This window comes from Pongo abelii, chromosome 13 (assembly GCF_028885655.2).
Source record: "Pongo abelii isolate AG06213 chromosome 13, NHGRI_mPonAbe1-v2.0_pri, whole genome shotgun sequence".
Taxonomy (NCBI): domain Eukaryota; kingdom Metazoa; phylum Chordata; class Mammalia; order Primates; family Hominidae; genus Pongo; species Pongo abelii.
This window is the reverse complement of record NC_071998.2, coordinates 100483720-100503382: the sequence shown is the minus strand read 5'-3', so window position 1 is coordinate 100503382 and position 19663 is coordinate 100483720. Positions and strand designations below refer to the sequence as shown.

At 45.8% G+C, this 19663-nt stretch overlaps 1 protein-coding gene across 4 annotated transcripts in view; it reads left to right on the top strand.

Moving 5' to 3' along the window:
- Positions 1–19663, top strand: part of PTPN3 (protein tyrosine phosphatase non-receptor type 3) — a 120073-nt gene that overhangs the window by 83850 nt on the left and 16560 nt on the right. For all 4 annotated transcript variants that reach the window (XM_054519359.2, XM_054519360.2, XM_063713846.1 and 1 more), the window contains 5 exon segments: positions 3546–3732; positions 3884–3961; positions 5517–5573; positions 7286–7442; positions 9300–9460. In XM_054519359.2, coding sequence (XP_054375334.2) covers positions 3546–3732; positions 3884–3961; positions 5517–5573; positions 7286–7442; positions 9300–9460 — 640 coding nt within the window.

The window sequence follows — 19663 nt, the reverse complement described above, 5'->3', positions numbered from 1 at the left end:
TCTCCTGACCTTGAGAAGCACCCAAAACAGGGCCCCTGTTCCATCACACTGCAATTTGAGAGCAGGACTTTGCCCCTTTTCACAGGCAGGAGGCGGGGAGGTCTTTGTAATTTTCTAGGGTTTAGGGAGAGCTTCGTGCGGGAGTGTTTCTTTCATGGGAGTGTTTCTTTCTGATGCCTGCTGCCTTTACAGTTCAGAAGCATGTGTTTTCTGGAGGGTGAATACTTGTTTGTCTGCCTGATGGTCAGTCTGTGTCTCACATTTCTCTGTCTCTGCCCCTTCCTCCCTAAGAACCAGGGTGTGGTCAGTCCCACACTGGCTCCTTCATGGTGTCTTCCCCGTCCTGCCTCAGGGACAAACCTCTTCTGCTCCTTCCCCCCCTAGTCATTGGCTCCATCCCACCCTCACCATCTTCTTGCATCCCTCATCCTGCCCCTTTCTTCACTCCACTTGTGGAATTCATGGGGCAGCTCCCCTGCGCTCCTCAGTCGCACTGCATTCTGCCCAGCGAGGAGGAGGTGTTAGGGCTTTGGTGCCTTCACCCCTGGCCACACTGTGCTGTGGCCAGCTGCCACTTACTCATTGCATCTTCTCATTTGATATCCTCTTCCTCGTCTGTCTGTCCATCTTGCACACTGAGCAGAACATCACCACGCCCTACAGAGCACCTGTGTACACAGTTGAGCAGGCCAAAAATCAGCCATTTGTTGAAATAAATGACAGAGTAACCCCTCCAACCCTGCTTAGAAAATAGGTTAGGGCAGGCCGGGCGTGGTGGCTCACACCTGTAATCCCAGCACTTTGGGAGGCCGAGGCGGGCAGATCACGAGGTCAGGAGATCGAGACCATCCTGACTAACATGGTGAAACCCCATCTCTTCTAAAAATACAAAAAAAAAATTAGCCGGGCGTGGTGGCAGGCGCCTGTAGTCCCAGCTACATGGGAGGCTGAGGCAGGAGAATGGTGTGAACCAGGGAGGTGGAGCTTGAGCTTGCAGTGAGCTGAGACTACACCACTGCACTTCAGCCTGGGCAACAGGGCGAGACTCTGTCTCAAAAAAAAAAAAAAATAGGTTAGGGCATAAAATGACTTGGAATATAGTATTAGTACTAGCAGCAATAGTAATAGTTGCAGTACTGTTGTCATTTAGTACCATGGGCTAGTTTAGACAGACGGCTCACACCTGTAATCCCAGTGCTTAGGGAGGCCAGTGCAGGAGGATTGCTTGAGACCAGGAGTTCTAGACCAGCCTAGGCAACATAGTGAGACCCTGTGTCTACAAAAAAATTTTAAAAGTCCGGGCACGGTGGCTTACGCCTGTAATCCCAGCACTTTGGGAGGCCGAGGCGGGTGGATCACAAGGTCAAGAGATCGAGACTATCTTGGCCAACATGGTGAAACTCTGTCTCTACTAAAAATACAAAAATTAGCCGGGCATGGTGGCGGGCACCTGTAGTCCCAGTTACTCAGGAGGCTGAGGTTGGAGAATCATTTGAACCCGGGAAGCGGAGGTTGCAGTGAGCCGAGATTGCAGCACTACATTCCAGCCTGGCAACAGAACGAGACTCCGTCTCGAATAAAAAAAAAAATTAAAATTAGTTGGACATGGCGAATGCCTGTGGTCCCAGCTACTCAAGAGACCAAGATAGGAAGATCTCTTGAGTCGGGAGATCGAGGCTGCAGTGAGCTGTGGTCACATAACGGCACTCCAGCCTGGGCAACAGAGCATTACCCTGTCTCGAAAGAAAAAAAATGGATGGGGGGGGTGGGGGAGGGAGAGAGAGAGAGAGACAGAGGCAGAGACAGAGACAGAGACAGACAGAACGAAAACTGGAAATACCATTTTAACTTGTTTTGTAACTGCCAAGCAGTTGCCCTTTCTGCCACTGGGTGATGCTCTTGTAAACAGTGAAACCTAGCAAAGATGCCGTATTTGGGGGGAGTTTTTTAAAGCTTCCTTTTACATAAGTGAAAGTCATGCTTTTTCAATCTGAAAACTGTGTACAACTTCAATTCCAAAATATTCTCTTTCTGAAATGCCTTCCCATCCACAACACCCTACCCTCAACCAGCCACTTGGACACCATAAGGCCAGACTCTTGTCCTGCTGTATAGCTGTGTCTCCATTGGTCTGTCACTGAATATTTTATTCAAATAGATTGTGATTATGAATCATTCTGTGTGAATATGATACAGATTTTATATTTAAATTAAGCTCATTTAAACTCACTAGGAGAAAGAGAAGCATCAATTTTATAAAACATCCATGGATAAGGGCTTGAAATGAAGGTCAAGAAAGAGGCAGTAGCAGCTGTCTTTTGTCTGGGTTTCACTGAATGACTTGGTCTCTGTGCTTCTCCCCTCACTTCACTTTGGATGAGGTTAGGGTGGAGCAGAGTCTTAGAATGTAGGAGAGCCCCATATTCATCAGCTCTGTAAGGTGTCTGTGCTGGGCCTGTGGCTCCAGAAGGGGCTGGTGTGGGTGATGTAGAGACTCAAGGGTCCTGTCCTATACAGTGACAGCAGGCATGGTTAATCCCTGTGACTCTGAGGGGTTAGAAATGGGGGTCTTGGGAGTGGGCTCTGCATGGTCTGGAGAGGGAAGAAAGGCTCAGGACGCACATCGGTCAGGCTTCTGTGTGCTAAGCCAGGAGAAAGCCATGTGACCCTGGGCGAGTTACTCAGCCTCTCCTGACCTCAGCTTCTTCATCTGTGAACTGGGAGTTAGAACAAATGACCACAAAGTTCTGTTCAGTTCTCATCATCTGTAACTCTCTAAGACAGCGCTGTCCAGCAGGACTTCCTACCGTGGTGAAATGTTGTCTAACTGCACTGTCTCATACAGGAGCCACTGGCCGCATGTGGCTAGTGAGCATGTGAAGGATGGCTGGTTTCTTGTCTTAATTTATTTAAATTTAAGTAGCCACATATAACTAGTGGCTACCATACTAGACAGTGCAGCTCCACGATACAGAAGAAACTATATTCGATAGAGGAAAATGAAACAAGATCTCAGCGTGGCAGTTCATGGATGTCACAGGCAAATCATGCCAACTAGGAATAATATAAATTCTCCTGAATGCACAACAACAGTCCCATTTCCTTTGAGGAGGCAAGAGTCCTATGAAGCAGAACCATCCGCAGAAATGAGACAGAAGGAAAAAAGCTGTCAGAAGGGATGGGCCGTGCATCTGCGTGAGCTTGCCTGGCAGAGCCTGGTTCAGTAATGAAACCACCAGAGTAGCTGGACACATTTCCCTGTCACCCTTCTAAAGCAGCAGGGAAGGGAGCAGAGTTTTCAGCAGTTTCCAGATCCACCCTGCCTCCTATCCCTTTTCCCCAAAACCATGTGACCGTGTCTAGGCCAGATGCGGGCAGGGGTGGTCAGTGGGCCCTGGGTGTACTCAAATCCTGCTGACAACCTATGCAGCTGAGGCTCCAGGGAAACATACAGCCCCCAGCTGCCAGGCCCCTACAGTCAGTAGTGTTTGCTCTAATAAAATATTAACCCAGTTATTAATATCTCCTCCTTCCCTATGATGAAGGAGTTTATCCGAGAACAATCCGGCACAAAGCTACCTGACCCAGAAGTCATCCAGTTCTGTGTCTCCGTCTTCAAATGCTCCAGGCTCCTGCTCACCTGACGGCGTTGATCAGCAGCTCTTAGATGACTTCCACAGGGTGACCAAAGGGGGCTCCACCGAGGACGCCAGCCAGTACTACTGTGACAAGGTGAGCGAGCGCAGGCAGCCGGGTGATCCACCCACCCAGGGCTTCCCGGCCCCTTGTGGGCAGCTGAGTAGCTCTGACTAAATGAAAATATCTTATCACCAACTGCTGGAGAGAGATGTGATGTAAATGACCACTTTCAAACATTTTCCAGAATGATAATGGTGACAGCTACTTAGTCTTGATCCGTATCACACCAGATGAAGATGGAAAATTTGGATTTAATCTTAAGGTACGTTGCGTATTTATAAAGGAAGTTTTGTGCTGGGAAGCAATCTTTCGATGAGTTTTTAATTTGCATTACACATGTGCTGCATTCCTGAGCTACATAAGGAAATTGGTTCAACCCTCAGAATTGAGAGTTGGGGAGTTTTTTTGTTTTTGTTTGGTTTGAGATTTTTGGGGTTTTTTGTTTTTTCTTTTTAAGAAAAAAACTCACTTTATCGCCCAAACCTAGAGTGCAGTGGCATGATCGCAGCTCACTGCAGCACTGACCTCCCCAGGCTCAGGTGATCCTCCCACCTCAGCTGGGACTATAGGGATGCACCACCATACCCAGCTAATTTTTTTCATATTTTTTATAGAGATGGGGTTTCACCATGTTGTCCAAGCTGGTCTCAAACTCCTGGCAATCTACTCACTTTAACCTCCCAAAGTGCTGGGATTACAGGTGTGAACCACCGTGCCCAGCCTAGAGTTGAGAGGTTTTTTTTTTAATGTGGCCTTAACAGCTGCTGAAGGCCAAGTGCCTGCTCTGTGCCTGGCATTGGCTATGCATTAGATTCATAGCACCTTCTTAAGTTCTGATAACAAGCGGTAAGGTCAGTATTTTTAAACCCATTTTGCAAATGAATACTGAGGCTCCCAGAAATGAGGGCACACAGTTGGCAAACAGATCTACCCACTTCAGGAATGCTATTAAGAGAACCCCTCAGCATTGCTAAAGCTGATAAGAGAAAACAATTCAAGTTCAACCTGCAGGGCCACCACTCTCCTCCAGGCACCTTTAAGCAGCATCTGCAAACTAAACCCACAGGCCAAATCCCATCTGTTTCTGTAACTAGTTTTTTTGGTAGCAGCCACACCCATTTGTTTACTGGTGGGTTAATGACTGCAGAGTTGAGCAGTCGAATCAGAGCCCTCACTGCCACAAAGCCTCTCTGGCCCTTTACAGAAAACGTTTACTCACCCCTACTCTAGGACAAAGTGAGGGAGGACAGGTGGTCCCCTACCCCCACAGCTGCCATCGTGCACAGCTCATCTGCCCCAGCAGCTGTGTTGACCAGCGCTTACAAGCCAGATACACTCACAGGGTGTGCCCGTTTCCCAGGCCTCACTCGCCTCTGCTGAAAGCCCCTTTATATATATATATTTTTTATTATACTTTAAGTTCTAGGGTACATGTGCACAACATGCAGGTTTGTTCTAGCAGCACTCAGAAGACATGCTGTGGAGTTCCTCTCCTGGGGGCGTCTGCGTTTTTAAGGAGGAGCTTGCTCTCTCTCAGTGCGTCTTTTAGTTCATGGACTGTGGGGATGGCAGAGGGAGGCTTCTGAACAGAGTCCTGGTCAGCCCACTGGATCCAGAGGGGTCAGGAATTTGTTCCATATTTCTGAAATGACGTGTGATTCGAATCAGTCATAGTGAAGTTTGAAGCCTCCCTGTACCAAAGACTCACACATTTATTGGTACCTCCATGTTGTTGATGCTGTGAGCTACTCGTTTGTTTTTTGTTTGTTTTTTAACTTAAAAAACATTTTTTTGTTTTTATTTTAAAATGTTTACAGGGAGGAGTGGATCAAAAGATGCCTCTTGTGGTATCAAGGATAAACCCAGAGTCACCTGTAAGTAAATACATTCCATGTTATTCCTCGTGTTTGTTTGTTTCCCCCTAATTCTAACAGGTTTCTGTTTCTGAGTCCTGTTTCTTTTTTTGCCAGAGCAAAGAATGTGCTTAGATACACATCACCATGTTTTCTAGAACCTTGCTGCTCAGTGTGGTCTTTGAAGCCATAGCACCCGTGTTACCTGGGACCTCATTAGAAATGCATAATCTCTGGCCCCAGCTTAGGCCTGCTGAACCGGAATCTGCATTTTTAACAAGAGCCTTGAGTGGTTGGTGTGCATTCAATTTTGAGAAGTCCTTTTCAAGAGAAGGAAACTTAGGCAGTCTGCTGTTCTGCTCACTCTAAGTGGGCACGTGGGCCGCGTGCCTCTTCTCACCATCTTTCCACCAGTGCCCCTTTTGTCCTCTGTGTAGGCCTCCTAAGAAGAGCATTTGCTTTGTTTTTCTTTCAAATTTATTTTGTTGTTTTTAGGCCAGGCATAGTGGCTCACACCTGTAATCCCAGCACTTTGGGAGGCCGAGGAGGGTGAATCACTTGAGGCCAGGAGTTTGAGACAAACCTGCCTGGCCAACAGGGTGAAACCCTGTCTCTACAAAAAATACAAAAATTACCTGGGTGTGGTGGCGCACAGGTGTGATCCCAGCTACTCAGGAGGCTGAGGCAGGAGAATTCCTTGAACCCAGGAGGCAGAGGTTGCAGTGAGCTGAGATCACGCTGCTGCACTCCAGCCTGAGTGACAGAGTGACACTCTGTCTCAAAAATAAAATAAAATAAAATAAAATAAATTTATTTTATTGTTTTTAAAATAATATTAAGTAATTTTTTCCTTTAATTTTTTCATTGTGCATACTCAAGGTGTACGACATGATGTCTTGTTATACATATAGTACTGCGGTCAAACAAATTAACATGTTCATCACTTTCCATAGTTAACCTTTTTTTTCTTTTTTAAGAGACAGGGTCTCGCTCTGTCGCCCAGGCTGGAATGCAGTGGAATGATCACTGAAGCCTCAAACTAGGCTCAAGCGATACTCCTGCCTCAGCCTCCCAAGTAGCTGGGACCACAGGTGTGTGCCACCTCACCTGGCTCCATAGTTACCTTTTAATCATCTGCTTTTTTAAAGCAGTAGGAGTCACTGTGCCTCCTTACGGTGAACCATGTTGGGATTTTACTCTGAGGTAGTCCTTAAGCTCTTGTCATTTAACTTTTGTTACTGTTTATGGTTTCTATAAATTCAGAAGGCTTTCTTTCCTGTGCTGTTCAGTTCATTGCTTCTCTCCATAATGGTTTTTGCCTCTGCTGTGAAGCTTACAAAAGCTTTCACCTTTGCAAGACAGAAAAATACTCACCTCTAGCTGGCAAATCATTTCCTAACAGTATATCTAGGAAACAAAAGGCTGGAAATGGTATAGTTATATTATAATAAGTGAAGGTTGACTACCACGGAGAAATGGCTTCAGCAGTTTTTATATCCTTATTCTGAAATGTTTATAACTTATATTCTGAGCAGTACTTCTTTATATCTTACAACCATTTACCGTGTCTGCATAGCAGTGGATGCATTATAAAAATAATGACAGTACTACCCGAGGGAGAGAAGGCAAACTTGATCATGGTCCCAGGTATCTGGGAGCAGAGCGAGTCAGCGTTCTTCCCCCAAGGACTGCGTTATGGTAACAGGAGAAACTCACTTTTCCCCACCACCCAGGCGGACACCTGCATTCCTAAGCTGAATGAAGGGGATCAAATCGTGTTAATCAATGGCCGGGACATCTCAGAACACACGCATGACCAAGTGGTTATGTTCATCAAAGCCAGCCGGGAGTCCCACTCACGGGAGCTGGCCCTGGTGATCAGGAGGAGAGGTAATGGCCACCTGGGGGGAGGAGCCATAGGGACGCTGTGCTAGCAAAGCCGCGCCTGCTCCAGCCCTTTATCTGCTCTTGAAAATGTTGAGTTTGTAGCCAACATTTGAAAATCAAAAATCTTCAGGTAATAACCCAATATTTGGCTTCTCACTTGAAAAATGTGAAGATCTGCCCCCAGGAGGCCTGTCCCCATGTGGCCAGTCTTCTGGAGGGAGGCAGCGCCCACCCACCCCCTTTATACAGGACATGAGCCCCCAGCTCCCAATTCCTCCCAGGCCCAGCGCAGCCCACGTCACATACTCTCTAAGTGGCATGACTCTGCAGACATTTGCATTTTCAGCCCCTTCTTGAAGGATCGGATGATATTTTATTCGTGCGTGTTTGATTTTCTCGGGGAGGCAGTGAGGAGAGCAGGGTCTGACTGTCTCGGGTGATTCCTCACTCTGCCTCTGCGGGCTGGGGGAGCTTGCAGGAGTTACATAACCAGTCTGTGGTTCAGCTGGCTCAGGTGTGGAGGAGGACAGCAGTGGTCCCGACTTCACAGGGTTGTTGTGAAGATTAAATGGCACTTGGGGCCGGGCACAGTGGCTCACGCCTGTAATCCCAGCACTTTGGAAGGCCGAGGCGGGTGTATCACTTGAGGTCAGGAGTTCAAGACCAGCTTGACCAACATGGTGAAACCTCGTCTCTACTAAAAATACAATAGCTGGGCGTGGTGCCATGTGGGTATAGTCCCAGCTACTCAGGAGGCTGAGGCAGGAGAATCGCTTGAACCCAAGAAGTGGAGGTTGCAGTGAGCTAAGACTGTGCCACTACACTCCAGCCTGGGTGACAGAGCGAGACTCCATCTCAATCAATCAATCAATCAATCAATCAATGGCACTTAGACTGGAAAGTACCTGCATTGCTGCCTGATGGGAGCAGAGATTTGAGGGACAGCCTCTACTGAGCATCACACTGTTGTCTTTATAGTTGTTGTTATAAAATAATACGTCAAGTTCCTTGAACACCCTGCACAGCTGTAAAATACTGAAAGTGAATGAAGGTTGTGTCTGCAAAGCCCTGCGTTTCTGCCTGCCTCGCATGTTTGGCTCACACTCCATACTGCTGTGCTCCTGCGTCGGCTCTGCTCCCACTACAACTCTCAGTCCAGAGCCACCAGGACCAGCTCTGACCCCACCTCCTCCGTGAGGCCTTACCGGATCTTTCTGGATCCCCACCTGTGCAAGGTTGGGGGGTGTAGGGGGGTGGTCCTAGCTTTGCTTTCACCTGTATTGAATTTAACATGAAGCAAAAACGTGCACTAAAGAGGTAGGGCTGAAGCACAGAAGAGATGCTAGGACTACGATATTTACGTGGGAGCCTCCCACATAGAAATGGCCCTGAGTTAGGGATTGAGCTCTCAGGAATGATGGTGTCACAGGGAAAGCTTGCGACCTCACCCTCATTCCTGAGAAAATGCCCATTTTAGGCGAGTAAATGAAAAAACCTGAGAAAGAAAGGGGAGTCAGGATGGGTAGAAGAATAACCCGGTCAGAAAGAGCAAGCAGAGACAATATGCTTTTTTAAAATTCTTTCTCTTTCCTTTACCTTTGACAAAAGCCTCTGAGTGCTAAACACCATTATTTAAAACTAACCAGGAAGATTAGTATGTCATTTTATGTAATTAACACATATTGAATCATTCACCTAGAAGTAGTATCTTTGGTGAAAATGATTACCATGTAGCTTAATCATTTAATAAGATGTTTTGAACCATCTGCATTCAGGTGTCATAGGTGTGATTTGTTTGAGGGAAACTGATAAACCCGAGTGTTGCAACACAAGTCAGATGCACTGTCTTGTACATTACAGCTGTCCGCTCATTTGCTGACTTCAAGTCTGAAGATGAACTGAACCAGCTTTTCCCCGAAACCATTTTCCCCATGTGTCCGGAGGGTGGGGACACTTTGGAGGGATCCATGGCACAGCTAAAGAAGGGCCTCGAAAGTGGGACAGTGCTGATCCAGTTTGAGGTAAGACCCTCTGGAGGCTGAATTCCGAGGCTGAATCCCACTGCCATGTCACCTGTTGGGCTGCCGCTGCCTCTGAGCAGTGGAGGAAATGAGGCAGAGACACGAGCCCTCGTTTCCTTGGTCGAGATGATTGTGTGTTTCACAAACCAAAAACAGTCAACTGAGTCTCTGAGGACTGACAGGGCGAGGCCTGTGCTTGTCGTGGATAACAGGGCACAGCAGGCAGCCCCCTCTCAGGCTCTGAGCAGCAAGCAGGAATCAGGATGGCCACCCTCACTGAACTCTGTCTCACCCTCTTATTCTAGTAACATTTGGTAGTCATGGAGAAACATGCCAGAAACTGAGGAGGAGGGACTCTGAGTGTGTTTAACTGCCAACACAAAAGCTCAAAACTCCCAGCAGTGGAAGGTAGTGGAGAGGTGGCTGTGGGTGAGCAGCCCACGGTGGGTGAAGGAACCAGCTCTCTGACCACCCCCAGCCATGCGCTGGAATTTGGAGCAATTAGTGTCATCCCATGAGGGCACAGTGTCTTGCCCTCCCAAGTTGCCCAGAACCCTATAAACACAAGTAAGAAACCAAACTCAAACCCCCATCTTCCCCAGGAGAACGTGTGATTCATAGGATTCAGGCTGTTGACAAAGGTACACACAGACATTTTTTATAAAACAAAAGGGAACCAAAGGAGACTCAGCTTTTAAGCCGGTTTTACTGATCACTAACAGAATTAAAATAGAATGTGTTCATCTTCCAAATTTATTTTTTTATTTTTATTTTTTAAATATGTTGTTGTTGTTGTTTTAAATAGAGACAGGGTCTCACTATGTTGCCCAGGCCAGTCATGAACTCCTGGACCCAAGCAATCCTCCTGCCTCGGCCTTCCAAAACGCTGAAATTACAGGCGTGAGCCACCACACCCAGCTCATCTCCCAAATTTATTTAAAAGTAGAAGAAAACAGAGTAATTCCTGTAATAAAAGAAATAACACCAAAAAGCATAAAATAGGTCAACAAAAGAAAATAGATCATCATTAGAAATAACAACAGTCTGGGTTCATAAATTCAGGAAGAGAGTCTCACTTGGGACTCAAGAACAGAAATCAACAATGCATTATTTATTAGAAAACCACATAAAGGAAAAAGAAGCAAAACTCGGACTTTTGTGAAATGTGTGTGACTGCAGAGTAATTCAGGAAGGCATGAGTAATAGGAATGTAGAAAATGAATGCAAAGCAGAGAGCTTTGAGTGAAAGATTGCTTTAATGTGTTTTCACATGCATCATAAAATCAATGTGCATTGAACAGCAGTAGAAAGCAAAAATCCATAAGTCAAAAAGTAAAGGTGACTGACTTCCCCCACAAAACAATCAACAGGGAATTAATTAATTAATATATTTATTTATTTATTTAGAGACAGGGCCTCTGTCACCCAGGATGGAGTGCAGTGGTGCCATCTTGGCTCACTGCAGCCTCCACCTCCCAAGCTCAGGTGATCCTCCCACCTCAGCCTCCCGAGTAGCTGGGACTACAGGCATGCACCACCACTCCTAGCTAATTTGTTTTTTATTATTCTTTTGCAGAGATGCAGTTTTGCCATGTTGCCCAGGCTGGTCTCAAACTCCTGGGCTGAAGCAAGCCACCTGCCTCAGCCCCACAAAGTGCTAGGATTACAGGCATGAGCCACTGCACCCAGCCATTTAAAATTTTTAATTAATCATCTTGACACAATATAAAACAAAAATTATGTACCTTATGGAAATGAAGTCTGGATAAAAGGGTAGTAACAATGTAATTACTTGAGTAGAACTAATAGATATATTACTGAGTATTCTACAAAGGGAAATAGCCCTTTTTTTCAGTGGCCTACAGGAGGCTGTTCACACTTTTGGTTAAAAAGAAGAAAATGTAGGCTGGGTGCAGTGGCTCACGCCTATAATCCCAGCACTTTAGGAGGCTGAGGCGAGTGGATCACCTGAGGTCAGGAGTTCAAGACCAGCCTGGCCATCATGGTGAAACCCTGTCTCTATTAAAAATACAAAAATCAGCCAGGCGGGGTGGCAGTCACCTGTAATCCTAGCTACTTGGGAGGCTGAGGCAGGGGAATCACTTGAACCCAGGAGGCAGAGGTTGCAGTGAGCCAAGATCAGCCTAGGCGACAGAGCAAGACTCCATCTCACAAAAAAGAAAAAAAAGGAAATGTAGAGGTTATCTTCTCTGGCTTGCCTTTCAAAAAAGTTCACATTTTGAGCAGTAAAACTCATTCATATTTTTACACACTCCAAAATTGAAACAAGGAAGAACTTAAGAGCCAGTCACAGTGCATATCAGTTTTTTTGGTATTAGAGAGGACAGGAAAGGCAGTGAGAAGTAGTTTGTTTGTTGATTTAGCAAGTGTGTCTTGGGTATTTCCCCTGGATCAGGAACCTGATGAGGGAAGGAGAGGGGAGTTTCTGGCCCCAAGGAGTTTACAGTCTAATTTTAGTGTATTTTATGAGATATATCATGTGTATTTTATGAGATATATCATGTGTCCCAGAAACAGCTGAAGACCAAGACAGGGTAAGATGTTATTATACAGAATGTATATTCTGCAGCAACTGGAGGTGAGGGGACTCCAGGAGATCCCTGGAGTGAGATGTGGGATTAATAAAGGGGTGATTAGGATTAAGTGTGTAGGGGGGTAGTGTATTCCAGGAAAATCTCAACCCAAATGCAGACAAAGCTCATGGGGTATCAGATAGCATAAAGAGACAGGCCTACCTGGGTGGACAGCGCAGTGCAGATCCTGGGCGATGCCTCTGGGTGACCACCGACCTTCAGCCCCGCGAGAACTGGTTCCAGTTTATCAGATAGTCCACAAGGAGGCGCTGTGGGCTCTCACTGAGGAAAAGCCAAAGGCTGGTGTTTCCGGTGTTCGTGAACCCTCCTTCACGCAGGTGGCTCCAATTCGAGGTATGTTTTACATACAGGAATCCCGCAGGTGATTTCCCTTGAAAAGTATTCAACTTTTTAAAAAGTTTTCAAAGGCATTAAAGATAAATACCCACCCTGTCCCTTACCAGTGTTTCTCAAAGGGTGACCCTCCGACAACTTGTATGGAGATCACCTGGGGAGTTTATTAAATCAAGGCCCTGCCCACAACTACTGGATTGGCAGCAGCAGGATGGGACCTAGATACTGATACTTTTAACAAGATCGGCACCTGTTTTGATGCACACGCTGTTCCAGAGGAGAGGAGGTGAAGACCCAACCGGAACCACTGCTGTGCATCTGAGGCTTTGTCTTTGGAGGGTATTGTGGGATGATAGCATAAGAAACAGAGAACGTATACATTTTAGGGTTGCGTTTTAGTGTGTACACGTTTCCTTCATTTTTGTCTATACAGTTCCTCAAGTAGGAAATTTAAGTAGGAAACCCTTCTTTTTAATAAAATCATTTGCAGAATTCCAAAATATAGAACAGATGAAAGCAAGTCTGCTCTGTGACCTGTGATGGAGCCAGTAGGGTCCTCAAAGCCCAGCCACTTCAGTCTTCTTTCACTGGCCCCCAGGGAGCCCTAGGCTAGACAGACCGTCATGTGAAAACCACTGTTACAGGTGCGAGAATGGTGTCTTACAGAGCAGCCAGAGGAGAGGCATAGAAAAGGAAACCAGATAAAATGGGAAACTAATAGGAAAGGAAAGCTTTCATGAGCACTTACTGTGTGCCATGGGCTTTAAAGGATATCACCTTAGGTAATTCTCACAAGAGCCCTATATAGATGCTGTCATTATCCCAGTTGTCGGCATGAGGGAACACAGTCTTGGACAGGTTAAGTGACCTCTTCCAGGTCTCACAGTAAATGTCAAAGGCTGATTGGAACCCAGGCTGGCCAACTCAAGAGCTGGTTCTTAGCCACTCTGAAATAACCTTTGAAAACTACAAAATGCTGTTGATGTGTGAGAGCTGTTATTAGAATAATAGAACATCTGAGCTAGAAAATATCTGAGAGGCTGTCTCCCTACACGGAGCCAGACAGATTTTAAATCCTGGCTCTACCCTCACTTCCTGTGTGGCCTTAGGCATGTCCCCTAACCTCTGTGGCCTCTGTTTCCCCGTCTATAAATTGAGTATCTTGTGAGCTCATTTAAGAGTTAGATGAGATAAATACTTAATGTGTTGTCTGGTATGTGGTCAAAGTGCCATAAAAATAATAGCTGTTATTATTTGTAAATAAAGGGAGGCTCCAAGAGTCTGTAGAACATGCCCGATGTCTGCGTAAGAGGTCGTCACAGGCTGGACATGAGGGCTCATGCCTCTAATCCCAGCACTTTGGGAGGCCAAAACGGGGGGATCACTTGAGGCCAGGAGTTTGAGACCAACCTGGGCAACATAACAAGACCTCATCTCTACTAAACATAAAAAAATTAGCCAGCCGTGGTAGCACACACCTGTGGTCCCAGCTACTTGGGAGGCTGGGGTGAGAGGATCACTTGAGCCTGGGAAGTTGAGGCTGCAGTGAGCCGTGTTGGCTCCAGTGCACTACAGCCAGGGTAACAGCTAAAAATAAAAAATAATAAAAAAATAAAAAAGGTAACTGTTGTGCTGGGTTTGGAGCTCTGGGTCGTCTAGTTCTGCTGTTCCGGTTCTCTACCTCCTCCAGTGTGGTTGGCGGGTGGGCATCCTGGCTGATGGAGGCGTACACTGGACAGGAGTAGGAAGAGGAAGGGGCTGTTCCCCAGCAGGGCCCACCGCAGGTGTCCACACCACCCACTCCATGACACGAAAGACCTGCCCTGGGGTAGCCTTAATTCCCTTCTGCGAGAGCTGGATTCTATCAGCACTTGCTTTGGAGCATTTTTTTTTTTCATAAAGGGAATTCCCCAGTCCCTCCTGTGGCTTTCAGTAAACAATCACAAGTGTGTTCCAGAGAGCATTTGGTCCCAGCTGTCATAAAATCACACTTAATAATTAGCATTTCTAGAGCACTTTGGAACCTAGCAAGTGTGGTGCACATATGTTGTCTCTGTTAACTCTCACAACAGTTCTGTGAAATCGATATGGCCAGCATGATTAGGATCACCCTTTTATAGATGGAGAAAACGAAAATCAGAGAGGCTGAGGGACTTGCCCAGTAGCACACAACTAGTCAGAGATAGAGCCACGATTAGAATATATGTTAAATATCTAGGCTAGGCATAGTTGCTCATGCCTGTAATACCAACACTTTGGGAGGCTGAGGCGGGAAGATCGCTTGAGCCTCGGAGGTTGAGGCTTCAGTGAGCCATGGTCATACCACCGTACTCCAGCCTGGGCTGCAACAGAGCAAGACCTTGTCTCAAAAAAATAAATAAATAAAAGTTGAACTTATTGGCAGCAAGTCGCCATTGCTGAGTGTACCCAGCCCTCACCCTGTCCTCCAACATTAGCCATTCCCTTTGGTAGCCACACTGTATGAGCTACATCAATGGGAGCAGTTTGGTGGTGTTTTTGATTGGCCCCAAACTGCCTAAATACTCTTTGTGTAGCCAAGGTAGGGTGTTCCTCTTTCTCTTACGTAAAGGAGCATAATTGGGGTTCACACTGACCCCAGAATTACCACTTCCAGGAAGCTCTTGTTTTTGTTTGTTCCTAAGAAAAACTTGCAGCTTAATCTACATGTTCCCTGAGTTGAAGTGTCCATTTAAGCAAAGGACAGGATCTGCATTTGTTATAGACTTTCCTGGATAAAAGCTAAGTGATGATGCTAACCTGTCCTTTATTTGAGAACCAGCTTCCCAGCAACAAAGGATCCCAGTGTCCATTTTCGTCCAGTGACCAGGTGACTCACAGCTTCCCTGCCTCCTTGCCCACTGTTAGTTAAGACCTCAAAAATGAGGAACACCACAAGAGAATGCCTGCATCCCCCAGTTGATGGATTACAGCAGTGGCTACAAGAGACCACCAAAGGTCATGTCAAACTCAGATACCCGGCCCCTCCACTTCAGCGTCCACCATCTTCACCAAAACCAGAAACCATCTTTTTTCTTCTGGCCCCTGTTTTTACTTTACTCACTCCTACATTGCCCATTATAGAAGATAGCCATTAATGTCAAAACAAGTGACTCACTGGCTCCTGTGATAATTATAAAAGGTGCATTTGGAAGGGCAGAGGTAGCTGAAAACTTTATGAGAGGTTTAAATTGACACCTGTAGAAATTAATGAGAGCAATTTCTTCAAGATTAGAACCCTTTAGACCGAGTCTCATTCCGTGGCCCAGGCAGGAGTGCAGCGGTGTGTGATCTTGGCTCACTGCAGCCTCTGCCTCCCACATTCAAGTGATTCTCGTGCCTCAGCTTCCTCAGTAGCTAGGATTACAGGCATGCGCCACCATGCCCAGCTAATTTTTGTATTTTAAGTAGAGATGGGGTTTCACCATGTTGACCAAGTTAGTCTACAACTCCTGGCCTCAAGGGATCTGCCCACCTTGGCCCCACAAAGTGCTGGGATTACAGGCATGAGCCACCATGCCCAGCCCAAAAGATTGCATTTTTAAAAACAGTTTTCCAAATAGTTTTGTTTTTTTTTTTTTAAGAAAGAAAACATCATCAGTATAATGTGTATCTGGGATACACGGAGCAAACTGGGGGCTTTGGAATGACCGTGTGTGCAGCTTTTACATTTCAAGTGCCAGCGACCCACCTAAAGGAAGTGCTGCCATAACTTATTGTTGTGTGTCTGTCTGAAAGGGCCCCTGCAAGAATACTTCTTAGGTTTGCCAGCAGTAAAATCTGCATCTGGGACCGTGCCTGGAAAGGGGCACTATGGAAGGTCCCAAAATTACTAGCAACGAATTCAATTCAGCAAACCTTTCTGGGAAGGTAAGTGGAGGCTCCAAGACCCCGCTAGATGGTTTCTCTTGCCCTCTGGCTGGGTCAGATACAAAGGAGAAGGGATGTCTCAGTGTGGGTGAGCTACCCGTGAGTAGTGAACTGTTAATTTGTCTACCAAGTGGTACTAAAACAACCTCTTGGGGTGGGCTCTTTGGGAAAAATGGGTTACCCTCAGCTTTGTTATAGGGCACTATGTCTAAGAAAGCTGAAATTGCTTTGAAATTCTCTTGGGCATGCTTTATTCACATGGTTGGCACTCATTTTTTGAAAGCAGCAGATCCCATTATTCCTTGAATCTACAAATTTTTATTGAGCACCTACTATGTGCCAGGCACAATGCTGGCTTGGGGTTTGTGGCAGTGAACAAATGAGATTCCTGCCTCCATAAAGATAGTGCCGCAGTGGCTAATACAGCAAACAGCCATTTTGAAACTTGGTTCCTTGGAGTCGACTCTGGGTTTTTGTGGAGGGGATGAAAGGCAGTCTGCTTCTGGCCTTTGCTGTCTCCCTACCCATGGTTTCTTTGATTCCCGGTCCCCCTTTTTTTCCTGTCCTATTCCCTTTTTCTTCCCCCTTCTTGGGTTCTCAGCCTTCAGGAATTCCCCTTTTTCTGTTCATAGAGTTGATGGAGTGCTTGCTTCCACTTGCAGGGCCTTGCCAGCATCCTCTGGTTAGAGCCAGTTGGGTGTGTGAAGCTCTCATCTGAGGGATGTGAGTACACTGCACACCTTTGGTTGAGTGAGGAGATTAGAGTCACCTGATGCCTTCTCTAATATTATAGTAGGTGACTTGTTCTAAGAAGAAATATTTAAGTCAAAAAACCATCCATCGCACCCCTACCACACTGGAGAGCATCTGCTCCCACCATTCAAATTTTTTGTCTTTGGAGGCCAGAGCTGGTGATATTGATACTGTAATTTCAATACAGTTGTTCCTTAGCAACCCCTCTTAACTGATCTTTTTATAATTTACCGTTAGTTTCAGAGCTTCTTATAAGTATACTCTGATAGAATGAGAACAAAGCATTTTAGGACATAAAAATTAATAATTTTTCATGAAATTCAGTGGTTTTGTCATTCTGTATCTGTGACCCTGCCTCTCAGCCTCCTGGTGGCTCCCATTCTAGGACAGAATCTAAGGGATCTGCAGCCAGGAGCTGTTGTCTCCCTCACACTCCTTCAGCCCAGGAATAACCAAAGCAAATTGTTGTGTTTCCGATGAACTGGAAAATGAAAAAAGAATGAAGGTTCTCTTAAAAGCCATGTCTCATATGCTGGCCAATATCACAAAGCCTTAACTCATTCTGTTCCATCCCTGATCCTTCCAGAAAGACATACCTGTGATTCCTACACTCACTTTCCACTCTGTCCCTCCCCCTTCTCAGAGCAGTGTTTCATAACCGGACTGCCAAGCAGCCCACAGGGCCTGGAGAAGAGTCGATAAATTTTAGGAACTTGAGGCCACGCGCGGTGGCTCATGGCTGTAATCCCAGCACGTTGGGAGGCCAAGACGGGTGGCTTGCTTGAGCACAGCAGTTCAAGACCAGCTTAGGCAACATGGTGAAAACCAGTCTGTACTAAAAATACTAAAATTAGCTGGGCATGGTGGCACACACCTGTATACAGATCCCAGCTACTCGGGAGGCTGAGGCAGGAGAATTGCTTAAACCCAGGAGGTGGAGGTTGCAGTGAGCCAAGATCGCACCATTGCATTCCAGCCTAGGTAACAGAGTGAGATTCTGTCTCAAAAAAAAAAATTAGGAACTTGAAAAAATAAAAAATATAAATATATATATAGAGAGAGAGAGAGAGAGAGACACACACACACACACACACTAGGAACTTGAAAAAATAAAAAATACATATAGACACACACACACACACACACACACACACACACACACACACACACACACACACACACACACACACACACACACACACACACACACACACACACACACACACACACACACACACACACACACACACACACACACACACGGTCTTCCTCTGTCGCCCAGGATGGAGTGCAGTGGCACAATCTAGGCTCACTGCAACCTCCACCTCCCAGGCTCAAGCAATCCTTCCACCTCAGCCTCCCAAGTAGCTGTGACTACACGCATGTGCCACCACACTTGGCTAATTTTTATATTTTTAGTAGAGATGGGGTTTCACCATGTTACACAGCCTGGTCTCGAACTCCTGAGCTTAAGCTGTCCGCCCACCTCAGCCTCCCAAAGTGCTGGGATTACAGGCATGAGCCACTGTGCCCAGCCGAAAACCAACTCTTAACACTTAGGAAACTAAGTGTTTAAATCCTGTTTCTACTAAGTTGCTTCAGTCCTATTCAGTGTTAGCCTTTGCAGACATAAATATGAGTGTGTTGTCAAACTTTCCAAAGGCCAAAATAACCTTAACTTTGATTTGTCCACCTAGCTTTTTGTAAAAATGTTGTGCTTTTTAATTTTATAAATAGATTTCTTTTGTTGTATTTCTTTTTCTCACTTTAGTCATTTGAATTTAAAAATAACAATTCTCATTGTGATAATTCAGATAATTCAGAAATAACCAAAGTAAAGTAGTCTCCTGACTCCTCCTATCCCCTTCAGTTTCTTCCCCCCACTTTTTTTTTTTTTTTTTTTTTTTTTGAGATGGAGTCTCACTCTGTTGCCCAGCCTGAAGTGCAGTGGCGCGATCTTGGCTCACTGCAAGCTCTGCCTCCCTGGTTCACACCATTCTCCTGCCTCAGCCTCCTAAGTAGCTGGGACTACAGGTGCCTGCTGCCACGCCTGGCTAATTTTTTTGTATTTTTAGTAGAGACAGGGTTTCACCATGTTAGCCTGGATGGTCTCAATCTCCTGACCTCGTGATCTGCCCACCTCAGCCTCCCAAAGTGCTGGGATTACAGGCGTGAGCCGCCGCGCCCGGCCAATTTCTTTCTCTTTGTTATAATTTACAAACAATTTTTTATGTATCCTTCCATACTTGTTCCAGTGCTCATGCAGATATATCAAATACACATGCATACACACACGATTGTGTCTTCAAACATTATATACACTGTGTGTGTTGCTACTATATGATCATCATTGTATAAATTATTCAATGCCTTGTATTTAATAGATATCCTTCTAAATCTGTACTTTTGGTCTGTCATATTCTTATTACTTGCACAGAATTTTCTGGTAAGACTGTACTATCATTTAAGTCAACATTCCTTCACCTTTGGGGAATATCCAGGCTGCATCTGGTTTTCTGAGAATAAATATTTTGCTGGGGAGAAACTTCCGTGACATGTATCTTTATGTATTTCTGTTGGATAAAGCCCAGAGTGTGCACATTTAAAAAATTTT